The following is an 18248-nucleotide window of genomic DNA, read 5'->3' on the forward strand; positions in this document are numbered from 1 at the left end:
AGCATCCTGTTCTCACAGTGGCCAACCAGATGCCCGTGGGAAACCCTCAAACACAAGAGCCCTCTTCCGGCAACTGGTATTCCAACCAGGGAGGCAGAGGATAGCCATCATGACTAGTAGCCATTGATAGCTCAGTGAAGGCCACATGACTGAGGAGCATGCCATTGCCTTTGGCAGCCATGGCTATGAAGGAGGTGAGGCCACCACTGGTGCTCAGCATCTTTTTAAAGAGAAATTAATTCAGCACCATCCCCTGGGAAGTACCAAGATCACCCTAATGTGCTCCCCCACCACATTGCTGCTGCAAGTAGCATCGTTCACACTTTTCCTTTTCGTTATTTGGCATCAGGTCACCGATGGCCACACATAAAAACACCCCAAAAGAGTTGTTAGTTTGAAGTGAAAGCAGCTGCTGAAGCAACTGTGGTATTGGGGGCTGCAAAAGCTGAAATCTAGGAACCAATACAGATCAGAAGGAACTTTTGATATGTTCCAAACTCTGCATGTATTCCACAGATTCTCACTCTGTCATGAAATCGACCCTTCGTGCTTCTCCAAGACCTTGTTTTCTTCACTGCCTCCTTTCCAGGCCAATCTATTAGCTTTATTTTTGTATCTCATAGATCTCTGGTGTTTTTATCCAGAAGGTAGTGCAGCAACTGCTATTATGTCTGACGCAGGCCAGTGGCCTCTTTTGAGGCCAGCTGTAAAAATAAAGAAGGGGGTGGGGAAGGTTGAGCTTGTTACCTAAGAAACATTAGACTTGAAACCAGGATTTACAGCCATTTCTACCACTAACAAGGTGCAGTCACTTGGGCAAACCTTTCAGTCAGGTGAGCAATGTGAGGCTTTTGTTAATTTATATTTCTTGGTTGCCTCGACCCAATGGCTCAGGTCAGGTTTCATGAGGCAGGTTAGGACGAAAGACATTTGGCCTGAGTAGAAGCACCAAGCATGCCCCATTCCATTCTGCAGGCTGAGGAGAAAAGGGAAGATGGGATCATGTGATCCCAGTGGTGTCAGGGCAGGGTGCCTGTGGGGGCACCAGCCCATGGGATTCTGCATCCTGAGGGAGATGCTTCAGTCTGCCTCATGGGCAGACCAGGCCTGAGCAGCATGTACAGGAAGCTGTGGCTCACCAAGGACTTCTTTTCCAGGCTAGAGACCACAAAAGGTGCTGGCAAATGTCAGCAGGAGTCTAGGCTAGTGAGGTTTACCATGGAGTGGGGTACAAATCAGGCTGGACACAGGGAACCTGAGAGCAAGTGAGTTTGGGGTGCCGTGTGCATGCTGGCCTATCTCAGTCAAGATTATTCATTTTCTGAATTTTATATCCAGTACATGGAACCTAACAAAGGGACTCTCTGCGCCCTTACTCCAGCAAAAAGACAGGTATTGATGAACTGGAAAAATAAAAATGCAGCTCCCTTCAATGAATGGATAGAAGATATGTACAATCTTGCAAACACACAAACAAATTGCGTACAAAAGTAGACTCGCCATAGACAAATTGAATGGTATTTAGAATTCATTTTTACAAATGCAGCATTAGGTTAAGTTTAAGCTGCAATAACAATCATGAAATGTCTATAAGATTTTTGGTTTTTTCACGTCTTATTTTAGCTTGTGCACTTAGAAAAAGAAAATAAAATAAAAATATTATTAGTTACCTGCAACAGCCAGCCCCCTTTCTAAGAAAGCTCCCATTTTGTCAAGGCTCTGTTGTCAAGGCTTCCTGTTGTGCCCATTTTAAAATTTACGAAAGCAAACAAAATGTAGCTCTAAGGCAGGGCAAGGTTAAACTTAAACCATGACTGGACAGAGATGGTTAGCTTTTCTATATAGAAGGAAGCAACCCGTTTCTCTCTCTCATGGACAAGGATGAGAATAAGACCACACTTACCGACATCTGCCCCACTAAGAGCTTTCCCCAGAGGCCAGGGCCGCATGTCCATGATCTTCCCATTGATTGTGAGTGCCTGGACACAGCCTTGAAAGCCACGATTGATGCCTGCAGACCTCACTAGCCAGTAGGCAGTAGGAGCACCTCCAAGATAGAAGGGAGTCCGGAAAGTAATTTTGCTGTATTGACCCTAGAAAGTGGGGTGGAAACACTGATAGGAAATTTGGCTGAAGGAGGATAATTAGACCTGTTAATTTATTTAGAGCTTTTAGAGATCTCACTTTTCTTTCCAGGGCTGGCCCAAGACGTTAAGGTAGAAACCAAGATGGAAACTCCCCATTCCATGTGCAGAAATTGGCCAGAATAGCTCTTATTTCAAAACTGGAGACAAGAGTTACACCTGAGAGCAGGGGGCTAAGCTTAGGTGGCTGCATGGCTCACACTCTCCTGTCTGCTCTTCCTCCATCACTATGTGCCACAGCTGCATCACTCTGTCCAACGATAGGGCTGGCCCCGTCTGTGATAGTGAATACCACTTACTGGGTGGTGATCATGAGAAGGAGAGTGGGGTAGTGCTCTGACCCCAGTTGTGTGCTTCCCATGTGTTTCTCGTTGGCCACTCCGAGTACAGAATGCTGGCCAGATGGGCCTTTGGTCTGATCCAGCAGAGCTTGTCTTATGTTCTTAGCCTGACCAAACTCAGAACTTCCTTAGCTTTAGCAATTATGCTGCATAATGTGCCTTCAGTCCATGCCTTGGGCAACATCATAACTAGAGAATTCAGTGCCTTGCGATAAGAAACAGCTTCAAAACACGCCCACCTCCAGGATTTGAGGAAGGGAGGCAATTTACTAGTCACACATCCGGGGCAGAGAAGGAAAACCACAGAAAACCTTCCAAGCAGTTTTACCTGGTTCTCAGATGCCCCAAGCAAATTGTAATCCAGATATAGTTTTAATGGCTCGAAGTTTTGTTTCTAAGGAAAAGAAACATGCAGGTCCAATACACTGCATTAGTTCTGGAAGCAAGACCCTATACATATACATTGAAGTGTGTTAAAATGTTTTCATTTGGGGTGAGGAGAAGGTGTGCTCTCCGGATGACACACTGCCTCTTCTGTCAGGAAGCTGGAGAGACGGGCTTTGATCCCTGCTTCAGCTAATGCACAGGTGTGGAACCTGTAGGCCGCAGGTGTTGCTGGACTGCAACTTCCACTAGCCCTGACCGTTGCACATGGCGGCTGGCGTGGATGGAGGTTAAAGTCCAACAGCAGCTAGAGAGCCGCACGTCAAACCCCTGAGCCTTTTGCTATGGATTCTTCATAGCCATGTAAAGTGAAGTGAAGTGAAGTAAAAATAAAGTGAAGTGAAATGAAAAATAAAATAGAATTAAATGAAACAGGCTGACTATAATATCAGCTAGGAAAGGCATTCAAAGCTTGAACCAAACAGGTTTTCACAATTTAGCTCCCTGATGGCAATTCTCTGCAGTTGCTTAATAAACCATTAATTATTTTTTGATAAACAAATTCAAATTAGGCTTATCTCACCCCTACATTAACATCTCAATTATCCAGCAAAGTTACTGCAAACAGTCTTTTTAACATTCTAGGGTCGTCGGCCGATTTAGACATTGGAAGCCAGCAGACTTATAAGGTGGTACCTTGCATACATTTCACCATTTATAATATTTGACAGACTCTTCAATTTGGTAGGTGGGTGCAGCTGTTGATTTTGGGATATTTTAGAGTGATTTAATCCTAGAGGTAAAAATGAAGCAACAGGTGTACGTAGTGACATGTGGGAAGATGGGGGACGGAGACCACTAAGGACTCTCCAAACATCCCCGGAAGAGTCACAAGACACAACTACATTGGGCTGCTCTGGTTCCCAGAATAAGGGGTGAGTTGGCCATTCCTGGCTCTGGGGACTCCCTGGCACTCCAGCACCTTCCCACTGCCAAAACACTTTAAAAAGAGTATTCCCTTTCATAAACGGTATATGACTCACCTGGGATTTACCAGAAACTGGACGGTTGTTATCCAGCCTAAGCCATCCATCCAGTCCATCTCTGAACACAGTCACACTGTGCCAATTACCCAGCTTCACTTTGTTCTCGCTTGTAATTACTGCAATTCCAGTACCACAGTTGAACCTGACAACAGGACAATAGGACAACCTCTCAGGAAATGACCAAACTTAGCTCACTCTAAAGGATCTTCCCTCAAGACTGTGCTCCACTTCTTTTTAACATTCAAAAGCAGTGTATGAGATCACATTTATCTCTTTATAACAACTAAGCATATATTTTAATTTAAAACAACACACTAAGTGGTCTCCCATCCAGATTAGTAACCGGGTCCACACCTATTTAGCTTTGATGATGCAATCTTCTCTCGTACTCCAAGGCTGTTCACTGGACGCTTATATCTAACCTTCTTTTATTATGGACAAAAAGGGAGAGGGAGAAGGAGAAAGAGAGGGAGTTTTCTTTAATCTCTTTCCTTTCCCCACAGAGAGGAGTTTGAGCTTTTCACATCCTCTGGCTACAGACAGGAAAATATATCACATATATAAACAAGAAACCAACACATTTCAAAAATGGTTTTGGAGATGCACAGGATTAGAATCTGACTTACTGCTATCACAATAATTTATCTTGGGAATTCTCCTGGCTCCCTGGTGAGAGGTAGGCCTGTATTAATAATACCAGCTTTCTTTATATGAAACTCAAGCTGCTGGTGGAGCTGACTGACAAGGAGGCTTCAGCAGCCAGCCAACACAAAGACACACATGTGTGAAATGTGCTCTTTCCCCCTTTGCTTGGCATCCATCACTTGGGTGTGATTAAAAGAAAATAAGTAGGTTTCTGAGAGATCACTGCCTGCGCCCTTATACTTGCAACATATCTCATTCACAGAGACGTCCTCCTGAAAAGAATCTAGCTGTATATGCTCAAAACAGGCAACATCAGCAACATCGCCCATGCCAATTGCTACTCATTTGTGGCACTCTAGAAGTCTGAAAAGGGAGCAGGAGCCTGTTTTCTCTTCCTCCCTCTCAGTTATTAAAAACATCTCTGCTTGGTTGCCTCCAGGCAATGTGTACCCAACCAGGGGCAGCCAGGAGAGTAGCTAAATAGAAGCTTGGCCAAGGCATCACCTGAGGAGCTCTCTCCAAAGCTTCACTAAGGATATGACAATGTTTGTATTACAGACATGGAGCCAAGCCTCCAAAGTTCCACTGGCATCGTTCTGTAGTTCTTACCTGAACTGAATGCTTCGTCTGATGACTGCCACAGACATGAAGTCCCCACGCCCATGTTCATTCTCTCCACAGTACAGAAGCAAACCATCTTCCGCTTCAGCCTGGGAATACAGAAGCACACAAAAATATAAATGAGGTCAGCCCAAGTTGTTCTATTCATTTGTTGTTTATTCCAAAACTCTTCTAAATTGCTCAGAGCAGTGCACACAGCACCCTATTTTGATCCTAGTAACTGCCACTTGAGGTAGGTTTGTTGTTGTGTTGTTGTTGTTTAGTTGTTTAGTCGTGTCCGACTCTTTGTGACCCCATGGACCAGAGCACACCAAGCATTCCTGTCTTCCACTGCCTCCTGCACTTTGGTCAAACTCATGCTGGTAGCTTCGAGAACACTATCCAACCATCTCGTCCTCTGTCGTCCCCTTCTCCTTGTGCCCTCCATCTTTCCCAACATCAGGGTCTTTTCCAGGGAGTTTTCTCTTCTCATGAGGTGGCCAAAGTATTGGAGCCTCAGCTTCACGATCTGTCCTTCCAGTGAGCACTCAGGGCTGGTTTCCTTCAGAATGGAGAGGTTTGATCTTCTTGCAGTCCATGGGACTCTCAAGAGTCTCCTCCAGCACCATAATTCAAAAGCATCAATTCTTTGGTGATCAGCCTTCTTTATGGTCCAGCTTTCACTTCCATACACCACTACTGGGAAAACCACAGCTTTAACTATACGGACCTTTGTTGGCAAGGGTAGGTTAGGCAACATCAATAGGAATTCCACAGCTGAGAAAGGATTTGAGCTTGGTCACAAGCCCAGTCCTTCTAGCCACCACAGCATAGTGATAGCTTGGTCACATAACCAAAGAAACATGTCCCAGGATCCCTTCTGATGCTGCAGCAATTGCAACTCTCTGCTTGGAGTGATTGCTATTATTATATTTCATATTGTTACATACATGCGCGCGCACACACACACACACACACACACACATATATCCACTGTTTTCTTTGATGGGACTCAAGGTGGCTTACAGATAAAAACAAAAATAGCTAAGACACAGGACCCTAAAATACATGCCCTAAAATACAAAAAGTATGAGAGATGGGGAGTGATTTTGTTTTGAAAGGAATGGGTCTGCCATTTCTTGCTTCTCACTAGACTATCAAAGCTAAGGTGACTCAGGTTTGAGTCTCATGGGTAGTGAACCAAGCAAAAACGGACTGATGGTTGCTATGACGTCTCAGAATGCTCTCCAAACAAAGGAGCGCATGCTTTATACAAGGGATGTACAGAGATGCGCATCTCAGATTTGCACCGGGAACTCAGTTTTGCTTCCATTAACTCCCCTTGAATGCAAATAAGATGCAAAGTTACATTCATAACTGTTCAATATTCTATTTAAGAAAAACCAGCAATACCAAAGCTGCTTCAAATAAATGATCTGACTTTGGGGCAAAAAATAATCATCATCATCTGACAAAATTGGGAGTAAAATGATGCGTGAAAAGGTTAGTCTTAACAGTTGCTAAAGCAATGTCTCTGTGTTAACTGTGCTCCTGCCTATAACTGCTAAAGCTCAAAGGGTCGGTTACTGCCCCTCAAAAGCTCTTGAACGGGAGACCTTCAACATGGATGGCTTGTGCCTTTATGCTTCCTTGGCCCTGCTTTTCTTACTAACCTATTATATGTTACTCTATTTATTTAAATGTTTAAAAGTCACCTTTCTGAATGATGTCCAGTTAAAGCGCTGGAGAAAATACAAGCATAAAAATTCAATAATATGGTAACGGACCAGTATGATTCCAAAAAATGCTGAAAACAAAAGGGGGAAAAACAGTAACACCCTTAAAATATAATTCAATCAGTACACACACACACACACACACACACACACACAAACACGTGTTTCTAGGGCCATAGCAATAAAGCAACAGTGTGATTGGTCAGATATGTAAGTTAAAACACTGTTTCTAATATTTGGGACCTGTGACTGACTTCAACGTTTATACACAGGTGGGGGGGGGTCTGATTCCCCATCTTCAAGACAACAAGTCTGGAGATTTGGAGGACGTATTAGGACGAGATATGACCAAAGAAACACCCTCAGGCAACACGCTCCAAGCACAAGAGGAATCAGCATTGCCAGCACCACCCTGATCTGAGGAGGTTGTTCAGGCACAATTCAAGGTGCTCACATCGAAGTTTTTAAAGTCTTAAACAACTAGATGGAAGGAAGAGGCAGCCCCGACCAGAGAAGAATGGCAAATCAAGTTGATGGACTATGCCAAAATGGCAAAATTAACTGGGAAGCTCCAGGCAAGAAATTTTAAAAAGAATGGGAAATGCTTGTACAGTGGTACCTCGGGTTAAGTACTTAATTCATTCCGTTCTTAACCTGAAACTGTTCTTAACCTGAAGCACCACTTAAGCTAAAGGGGCCTCCCGCTGCTGCGCCGCTGGAGCCCGATTTCTATTCTCATCCTGAAGCAAAGTTCTTAACCTGAGGTACTATTTCTGGGTTAGCAGAGTCTGTAACCTGAAGCGTATGTAACCTGAAGCGTATGTAACCCGAGATACCACTGTAACGTATATACAAAATCATTGTAAGCTGGCCAAAACATTAGCAGGATTTTAAATACACTTGTAATCTAACAGAACGTATAGATAACCTAGGAAGATGAAAACACTGAGAAGTATTGATATGCAGCTGAAAATAGAATCAAAAGGACCCATGGAAGGGATGGAGGGGGGAAGTCAGGAGATTCAGAGTAATCTCAATATTTGGATTCTGAACTGTTTTATGTTGTTTATATTTTTGAAAATCAATAAAAAAGATTATTAAAAAAATCGTAAACAAACTGAAATCTCTGGCAGTGCATCTCTATCCCTACAAACCCTTCTCAGGTGTTACATTCCGCAGAAGGGGCCATCTTGGTTGTTTCACTGCCTTCAGATGTTCAGGGATGGCGGCCTCGGAGAGGAACTCCCTCTCCACAGAGATACACCTGGCCCTCTCATTAAGTAGTTTTTGTCAGATTCTGAAGACTCACCTCTTTACCCCTGGCATTTGATGCTTGTGATAAATATTTGAGAACTCACGCTTGTTATTTTTATGGCAATATGCTTTAACTGTTTTTAGTACAGTATTTTAATATTGTTGTAACCTGTCCTGAGACCCCATGGTAAAGGGCAAGTAAGAAGCTGATTAAATCATCATCATCATCATCATCATCATCATCATCATATCAAAGCAATTGCATCATCACACCCCAGCCCAGTCACGTTTTGAGTCTCCTTGAGAGAATCCTAACTTGGCCTCAAATGGCTTCCAGCACAATATTCTACTGGTTCTAGTTTGATACAATTTCTCCAATAAGCTTCAAATTTCTTTCTTTCTCAATAAGCACGAGGAGCGCCAAGCCACTGTTCCACAGCTCTCCTTTATTTCATTCCTTAAAACCTTGCTGCTTCAGGAGAAGGGGTGCTTTGCAAAACTTTCCAGTTGACTATTCTTCCCAGGAGTCAAAATGTAACCCATTATTTAACAGGGCTTTGTGGATTCAAGGTCATACACACTTACCCGAAATTCGAGAGTAATTTGGAATGTCTGGTAGGAATTTTTCAGAGGTTCAAAGGTCATGTATGAGTAGCCAAAGAACTGAGGATACTGAATACTAACATCTGGAAGAGAACAATAAGAACATATTGCTTAGCAGTTCACCTCCAAATAAATAGACACATTTAAGAATTAGAAAAGGCATTTTCTATTGAAATTTTCTTTCTCAGCCACATCTGACAGTCTGGCTCTGCCTTCCCTTTAGCTTTTCACAGCCTTAGGTTTCAAAGAACCCACACCAGCTAACGCCCAAGATTTTTCTATAGCTTACCACCTGCCCATAACCCTTTCCCAACTGTTCCCTGTATGTCCACTACTCCTAAACCAAACATACAGGATGCTCTTTTGCAAATCTCCCCGGGTAAAAACAACTTGCAGAGCATACACTGCAAATACCAAAGTAAACCAACCTTCTGAGCAACTTTCTCCTCCTTTGCCAAGGTTGCAGTGGCAGCGAGAACCACTCCGCTCGTAATCATTGACACAGAAGCTGTCGGTAGAGCAGATGGTTTCATCGCAGGACAGGTCAGACTGCCGCACCACCGAAGCTCCATTGTTCCACCTGGTGGCCTTGGCAGTAATGCTGGTTGCTGTGGTGGTACGTGGCGGCAGAGTAGTTGTTGTAGGGGAACTAATAGGAGAGGAAGTCGATGAAAGCAGTCTAGAAAGAAGCCTTGCGTTAGACTCCTGCGTGAGCTTGGTTTCAACCAAAAATTTCCTGTTGCCACCTTTGATAGCAGGAAGTGGTTTCAGCTGATGAAAGACGGAAAGGTAAAAGTAAGTTTAGCATAATTAACTACAGATTTTGGTTTAGTTTGGTCAGAATCAAGTACAGTGGTACCTCGGTTCTCGAACGTAATCCATTCTGGAAGACCGCTCGACTTCCGAAACATTCAAAAACCCAGGCGCAAAGGGCTGGCTGCAAGTTCAATTGAGAAAATCGAAAAACATGCAGAGAAAGCTGTTCGACTTCCTAGGTGCGTTCAAAAATGGAAGCATTTACTTCTGCATTTTTGGCGTTTGAAAACCAAAATGTTCGGCTTCCAAGACACTTGAAAACCAAGGTACCACTGTATACACTTCCAGAGTAAGGTAAAGGTAAAGTGACCCCTGACCATTAGGTCCAGTTGTGGCCAACTCTTGGGTTGTGGCGCTCATCTCACTTTACTGGCTGAAGGAGCCGGCGTACAGCTTCTGGGTCATGTGGCCAGCATGACTAAGCAGCTTCTGGCGAACCAGAGCAGTGCACGGAAACACCGTTTACCTTCCCACCAGAGCGGTACCTATTCATCTACTTGCACTTTGATGTGCTTTCGAACCGCCAACCTTCTGATCAGCAAGTCCTAGGTTCTGTGGTTTAACCCACAGCACCACCCGCGTCCCTTCACTACCAGAGTAATGTATACTAAATACATTACTTCTGGTAAATGAGCCACCATAGCCACTAGAGGGCCATGAAAATTTGTGCCCCAGGCTTTTTAGACTTGTCTACCCATGTACTGTCTGAAACCAAAAGTGTGTATTGGCTGGCAAATGTGATTCCCGCCCCCCCCCCAGCTCTCCTACCCCTCTATATCCACTTCTACAAACCGTGCATAATTTTATACAGCATTATAATTTCCTTCCTCACTCACCTTCTTCTAAACTAACTCCAAATGTCATAACCTTTCCTTGTAGGGGAAGTTGCTCCAGAGACTTGATTTCTTTAGTATCCCTTTTCTGCACTTGTCCTGGCTCTACAATATCCTTTTTGAGACGCAACAAACAAAAATGATACACAGGATTCAAAGTGTGGTCATGCCGTAGACTTGTGCACAGGCCTTGTGATACTGGCATCTTTATTTTGATCTCTTGCCTAATGATACCTGGCATGAAACCTGTTGTTTCCCCACCACCACAGCTGCCGTACAGCAGGCAAAAAACACAAAATGATTCCAGTTGTGTCAGGGCTGCCCTAGGTCCCAGCTCACAAAGGACCAACGCCAGTCTGTTGTTATATACAAAAGTCTTTATTGAAACGCAGTTTCGATTTCAAAGCCGTGGCGTGCAGCCCTACGTCTTAAACCCTAGACCGCTGAAGCTCCGTCTGAATCTCCACCCCCCCAGACACCAGTTTAAGACTCTAGCCTTGCTCCACCACCTCCTCTGCTCTTTCCTCCTCTGGGTCCGCCTGTCCGCTGGGGTGTTGCCCTTTCTGGACTCTTCTGATGCTGAGTCCCCGGATTCTTCCCCCTGCCTCCGGCGTGCTTTAGGACCTGGCTCCCAATCCGTGCTTCCTGCTGTCCCGCGCGCCTGTACATTTGAACTTGGCGCGCGCGCCCAGCCAGCAACCTTCCTCCTGACCGTTACACTGCTCCTGTCACTGCTTCCCCCCTCGGGGGGGGGGGGCTAGCTGGACCTGACTTCCCCTCCATTCCCTCACTCTGCGATGGAGGCGTGGCCAGCTCTGACTCATCTTCTCTCCCTACTGGAGGAGACGCTGGCCCTGATTCATGGGACTCTTCCCCCCCACTCCGCTCTGGTGGGGGAACTGGTCCTGATCTCCCGCTGCTGCTTTGGGAGTCCCCGCTGGCCCCTTGCTTCTGGTGTGTCCCCCCTGGGACCCCCCTTGCCCTGGCCATCGGCGCCCCCCTCTGGGAATCTTCTGAATCGCTGGAGAAGCTCATGGAATCTCTCGGGCCACTGTCATACTCCCCTACGCTGCCCTCAGATTCTTCCCCTTCGCTCTCCGTTTCCTCTCTCCCCTGTGTCTCTGCTCCTGAACCCCTGACAAGTTGATATAAACAGAGAGGGATCAGGGGAAGCGCCAAAGGGGTCTCTCCAAAACGGACAATGATTTCACTGAGCTATCCACCACAACTCCATCTTGTTCCTGGTTTGTCAAGCCCAGTTGAGACCTCATTTGTTTACATGTGAAATTTAAATATTTTGCCCCAGAGCACATCACTTTGCACTGACCAACACAGAACCACATTGACCATTTTAATGCCCAGTCATTCGGACTGGAAGGATCCTTTTGAAAAACCTTGTTGTTGTTGTTTGCATGCAAGATGAAGTCAAGAGCCCTAGAGAGCTATGGAGTGGAATGGGAGCAGTGTTTGCTCACGAACCCTTGTCTAAGCAAGTTTAAGGGCAGAATTGGGATGCGGGTGGCACTGTGGTCTAAACCACAGAGCCTAGGGCTTGCTGATCAGAAGATCGCGGTTCGAATCCTCATGATGGGATGAGCTCCCATTGCTTGGTCCCTGCTCCTGCAAACCTAGCAGTTCAAAAGCATGTCAAAGTGCAAATAGATAAATAGGTACCGCTCCGGTGGGAAGGTACATGGCATTTCCATGCGCTGCTCTGGTTAGCCAGAAGAGGCTTAGTCATGCTGGCCACATGACCCAGAAGCTGTATGCCGGCTCCCTCAGCCAGTAAAGCGAGATGAAGGCCACAACCCCAGAGTCGTCCGCGACTGGACCTAATGGTCAGGGGTCCTTTTACCTTTACCTTTAAGGGTAGAATTGCATCTTCTGCCCCATTGATACATGAGAAGCAGAAAAGCTGGCCAGGATTTAGTCAAACTGAGATCATGGGCCAGTGTGAAGATTATTCAAGTTGCATGGCTGGCTGCGCTGGGGTGGCCTTTCTAGAGCGTGGGAAGCAGGAAGTCTGGCCCAGCCTTAGTTGAGCTGAGATCATTTACCCGTGTGAAGAAGATACAAGAATTATGGCTAGTGGCTTTCAGCCAGTTTCATGAGTCTCCATGTACCCTGATTAGCCTCAAGAATACCCTGATACCCCAAAATAATGGAAAACTGTTTCTGCAGGTGTCTTCCCCCCTGAATCTAACAGAGAAAAACTGAACTTATGTGAGAAAAAGAAGGGGCAAGATAAAGCAAACCAGTATAACATTTGGATGTGTTGGGGAGATCAAAATGGCTACCCTTCAGCATTTGAGCTCCTTTCTTCTTCCTCTTATTATTGCTTCACTCCGATTTTGCTGGCAGGTTTCTGTTTGTGCTGGGGATTCCTAGAGCTCAGCTTGGCTGTTTGCCTTCTCTTTGCAAGAAGAAGTGATGTCTTGCTTTGAGGATGCTTCACCTCCAGTTTTTAAAGCTGTTCCTGGCATTCCTTTCTCTCTCTTACTTTTATTTTGAGCCTGCTGTTTTGAGCCAGAAGACTGGTCCCATGAACAGTTTTGGTTAGATACAGTTATACAGGCTTTTATTATCTTTAAAAATACTTTCCTCTTTGTTTTCTGTATTCCCTTGCAAGGCTAAGACTATTCCAGTTTTAAAAACGTTTCCCCTCAATTTTCACTAGAACTAATTGGGCCACTCCAGATCCTATATACTGGATCTTCCATGCATCTTCCTCAGACTTCCCCCTTTCTCTACATTTTGTGACAAAGATCCATGGCCAGGCAGCTTTACATGTCTGGCAAAAAGCAGGCTCCCCAACTGCATGTACAGAGTAGGTTCTTCACAGTCCTTCTGCTGCACTCAAACAGGCTCTCCTCCACACACCCAGTGAACACACATTGTTTTCTGAAAAAGGATATGGCTTCATGTGATCACACGAGGAAGCAAAAGGAGTCAGTGAGACCAAAGCAAATGAAGACATACAGCGGGGTGGGAAAACTCAGGCCAGGAGACAAATACGTCTCTCTTATCTGTCTCTTGGAACTGCTGCCCCATCCCTGAACAGCACCCTTCTAGAGTGCTTTTGCATGGAAGGAATGTGCCTCTGCATTGTAATACAGTGGTACCTCGGGTTAAGTACTTAATTCATTCCGGAGGTCCATTCTTCACCTGAAACTGTTCTTAACCTGAAGCACCACTTTAGCTAATGGGGCCTCCTGCTGCTGCCGTGCCACTGGAGCACGATTTCTGTTCTCATCCTGAAGCAAAGTTCTTAACCCGAGGTAATATTTCTGGGTTAGCAGAGTCTGTAACCTGAAGCATATGTAACCCGGGGTACCACTGTAATGCATTTTGTTGCCTGGATGGAGAATGGAGGCCGTTATGTGTGTGTTAAAAACCTCTGGCTTTTGCATGGCCAGCATGCAACAACCGACAAAACAAAGACAAGAATCTCTGACACACCCACTTTTGCCTCTGGCCACGCCCACCAGTGGCATGTGGCCCACAGAAGGTTGTCCCTTGGAGGATTGCGGCCCTCAGGACAAAAAAGGTTCCTCACCCCCAACATACAGAGAAAGACGTATTATGTCATCGGAATGTGCATGAGATTATACATTTTTACCCTATTTTTTTTCAGACCTAAACACTTTAACCTCCCCCCAAAATATTTTGAGGGACCTAAAGACCAGAGTGGCACTTTTAGCTTTACCTCGTCAATGTAAATATCGTAGTCTGAATCATCGAGGTCAGCTCCTTCGTCGTCTCCAAGTCCAGATTCTGTAATGTAACGATGACCGTAGCTTCCACTCCCTAACTCTTCCAGGTCTGTGAAGATAAAGTTGGTATAGCCACATACACATATTGTTTCAGTCACATGGTATATGTGAAATAGAACAATGTGGTTAAAGGGTCCTGAAGACAGGGCGAAACTAGGCTTTATTTCACCCGGGTCAAAGACCCAGTTTGACACACACACACACACACACACACACACACCCTTGCATTTGCATATTGTCAGGGAACTGCCATCGGAGCCAGAGGGAGAGGGAGGGCTCCAGAGGGATTCTGGAGAGCGTCCCGGGAGGGAGAGAAGCAGCCCATCTTCTGGGGAAGGAAATCAGCGTAGCACCAGTGGAGAAGGGGGGCAGATACGGGAATCGGCGAGGTGGCTCCATGACTCTTCGCCAGAGACCAGCGGGGAGAGCACGGGTCCTCCGCTGCCCACACCCTCCCTGCGCAGAAGGCTTCCGCGCAGGGAGAGTAGGCGGAGACTAGGCGTCAAAGAGCTTCTTTGCTGGAAGAAGTTCAAGAAACGCCCACTGACGGATTCTGCCAGTGATTGAGACAGCCACGGATGAGTGGCTGTCCGGACAGAAAGGGTTCACTCAGGCAACCCAGCCAGGTGTGGCGTTGATTTACGCACGAGCAACCCCTAGAACCATTACACATATACACACACAAACAGGCTGGGAGCCTCTGGAGGTTTCAAAAAACCCAGCTAGCGTCCCCATCCCCCCGGTAGCTACAGCTCTGCTGACGGCTGCCTAATTTCTACTCAAATGTCCTTAAATATCAGGCCTTTGCTCCTTGAAGAGAACATCAAGTGAGGGTAGAGCCCTGCAAGACAGCCTTAGCTCACAGGGGAATATTTCACTTTTGGATATTGATAGAGCATTAGAACAGCCTAAAATGTCTCATTTCATTCCTCATTTCAAAATCCTGATGATTTTTTTCAGGAGCAGGAAATTTATTCATTTCATTCATTTTTCTGATAGCCAAGTACCTGTGCACAAAGCATTTCTAGATGTTAACATTTCTCTCTCTTACATATGGCTGCATTAATTCTGCTTTTTACAACTTTTATCTCTTTAGCTGCCTTTTGATCCTTTATTGTACTGTTATATTTTCAGTTGTGTTTTTACTTGTGGGCTTTCGATTACATTTAAGAAAAGCGGTACATTAAAAAAAACAACAACCAGAAACGGACCTCCGGAACAAATTAAGTTCGTAACCAGAGGTACCACTGTACTCAGTTTTATTATAATGATGAGAATAATACTGTTTCAGACCAATGTAAGTTGGAAAACATGGACCCACAGTCAGAAATAGTTTTCATCTTACTTCTCCAAGCCTGCGGAAAAAGTTTCAGCTGCAAAGAATACATCAACTCTTTATGTTGTTAGCTGAAGAGATTTTTTTTTTTAACGCAAGCAATGATGCAGCTTGTAAGTGTCATGGCCATGTGTTTTTACAGTCTCCTCCTATTTTGGTGTCTTCACACATGAAGATGAAGCTATCTAACCCCCCGTAGTGTTTTCAGCTCTTTGTGTTCTCTCATTTCCTCTCTCGGATCATGTCATGCAACGCAACAGTGCCATAAAATAGCCCTGTCTCTGTAAGAAAGCAGGGATATTTGTAAAAGGCTCTACTATTATTCCTAGAGTGAGAATGAGATGAAGTTTTATGCAACTGATGGAAGAGCTCACTAGATCATAATGGGCAACTGATCGGTTAACTGTTAAAGTAATGGCAATTCCAGAAATCCAAAAAAAGTGGGCGACAGCTGTTAAGGGCATGCAGTATTTCATTTACAAAGTCTTGATCTTGCAATGACCCGACACCAACCTAAGATGTCCTACCATCCTTGTAATCCTGCGCCCGTAATTAATTGAAAGCCCTGCAGGGGAGACATTGAGAAAGGAAGCCTCTCTCCAAATAATCAAGGATTAGGTTATAGCAAATCAACCCTGTTAAAATAAATAGGGAGCTGAAAAAACCTCGTGCTGATGCTAATTAGGTGGCAACTGAGTATTGATCAACAGCTTACAATGCCTTTTCATGAAGAGTCCAATGTCACAAGCTTACACCACTTACGTCTGGGAAATCATTGCGTTTTAAGTCTATACAAGGTAGCTTTGCTTCATGGCTAAAACTAAGCAGAAAGACCAGCCTCTTCTACTCCAGTTGATGGGTAATTTACTGGCCTTGACAGTGGAGAAGAAGCCAGATGTCCTGCTCTGCTATGTGAACTGCTCAGAGGACACAGAATCATAATCATAATAATAATTTATTATTTAATACCCCACCCATCTGGCTGGGCTTCCCCAGCCACTCTGGGCAGCTTCCAACAAAAGATTAAAAATGCATTAAAACCTCAGTCATTGAAAACTTCCCTAAACAGGGCTGCCTTCAGATGTCTTCTAAATGTCATATATTTGTTTATTTCTTCGACATCTGATGGGAGGGCGTTCCACAGGGCAGGCGCCACTACCGAGAAGGCCCTCTGCCTGGTTCCCTGTAATTTGGCTTCTCACAGTGAGGGAACCGCCAGAAGGCCCTTGGCGCTAGACCTCAGTGTCCGGGCAGAATGATGGGGGTGGAGACGCCCCTTCAGGTATGCTGGACCGAGGCCGTTTAGGGCTTTAAAGGTCAGCACCATTGGTTTGAATTGTGCTCCAAAACATACTGGGAGCCAATGTAGATCTTTCAAGACCAATGTTATATGGTCTCAGCGGCCGCTCCCAGTCACCAGTCTAGCTGCCGCATTCTGGATTAGTTGTAGTTTCCGGGTCACCTTCAAAGGTAGCCGCACATAGAGCGCATTGCAGTACTCCAAGCGAGAGATAACCAGAGCATGCACCACTCTGGGAGACAGTCTGCAGGCAGGTAGAGTCTCAGCCTGCGTACCAGATGGAGCTGGTAAACAGCTGCCTTGGACACAGAATCGACCTGCACCTCCATGGACAGCTGTGAGTCCAGAATGACTCCCAGGTTGCGCACCAGGTCCTTCATAGAATTGTTGGAAGGGGTTGGAAGAATTGGAAGGCTCCACCTACTCCAACTCATTGCAATGCAGCTGTCCTATATGGGGATCAATCCTGCAACCTTGGCATTATCAGCACCATGCTCTAACCAACTGAGCTATCTGGTAATGATTAACTTAAATGTCAATAAAACCAAACCACCACCACCAAATACTGCTTACCCCACCAAAACAAAAGCAGAGGCTAGGGGCTTGTACACTGCAAAGACCTCTGGGCAAATGCAATGGACAGAGATATGTTTCACAAACACACATAGTCCCTGAAGGCCAAGCTATCAAGAATCAGTGACAGAAGGCAGCTTCTTCCTTCCTTATAATCAAGTTTCCATGAGCTGCTTGTTACTATTCCCTATAGGAGTGAATGGCAACTATTCCTCTCTCTAGAAAGCAAATGTATGGATTAGCATGGAGATATGACTCAGAATGAGTTAAATGCCCCTCCTGCACACAGTGACTTTCTGATTCCAGCCTTTGAGAACAAAACCTGTTTCTCCATAGCCCCAAGTGGCTTATCTCTAAGTTACACAAGCAAGGGTAAAATGGTCAGAAGGCTGCATATCCAAAGTAGCAAAACACATACACACAAGACACACTCAAACACTTGGGCCCAGGCTACCTGTGAGATTGCCTCTCCCTGTTCACACCTGCCCGGGTGCTAGGATCCTCAGCTGAGAACGGGGCTGCTTTCATATTATGGAATTCTCTCCCAGGAGAAATAAGACTGACTCCCTTTTTGCTATCCTTTCCCTATCCTGTTCAGGTCTTTGAAAACTAAGGAGCAGACAGTGTTGATCACTGGGCTGCTGTCAGGGCAAAAAAAAGTATTGTAATTGCAGGTTTTGGTGTATTTTAGCTATTGTTCTGAGCTAGTTTGCTTTCATTACTTTGTGTTTTAGAATGCTATTTTTAAATGTTGGAAGCCACCCTGAATCCCAACTGGGGAGAGAATAATAAATACCTAACAGAAAAAATTAATATATGAATAAATATGCCTGTGATACGTCCAAGAGATGCCAGTGCATTTTG

The 18248-nt window shown here is 45.2% G+C and overlaps 1 protein-coding gene across 2 annotated transcripts in view; it reads right to left on the bottom strand.

Annotated features, from left to right (window-relative positions):
- EGFLAM (EGF like, fibronectin type III and laminin G domains) overlaps positions 1 to 18248 on the bottom strand; it is a 112445-nt gene that overhangs the window by 39939 nt on the left and 54258 nt on the right. For both annotated transcript variants that reach the window (XM_079994757.1, XM_079994758.1), the window contains 6 exons: positions 14109 to 14224; positions 9182 to 9524; positions 8736 to 8836; positions 5170 to 5270; positions 3913 to 4057; positions 1904 to 2093 (listed from right to left, as the gene is read on the bottom strand). In XM_079994757.1, the coding sequence (XP_079850883.1) occupies positions 1904 to 2093; positions 3913 to 4057; positions 5170 to 5270; positions 8736 to 8836; positions 9182 to 9524; positions 14109 to 14224 (996 nt within the window). The remainder of the gene's footprint in view (positions 1 to 1903; positions 2094 to 3912; positions 4058 to 5169; positions 5271 to 8735; positions 8837 to 9181; positions 9525 to 14108; positions 14225 to 18248) is intronic.

Source organism: Podarcis cretensis (genome assembly GCF_951804945.1).
Source record: "Podarcis cretensis genome assembly, chromosome: 11".
Taxonomy (NCBI): Eukaryota; Metazoa; Chordata; class Lepidosauria; order Squamata; family Lacertidae; genus Podarcis; species Podarcis cretensis.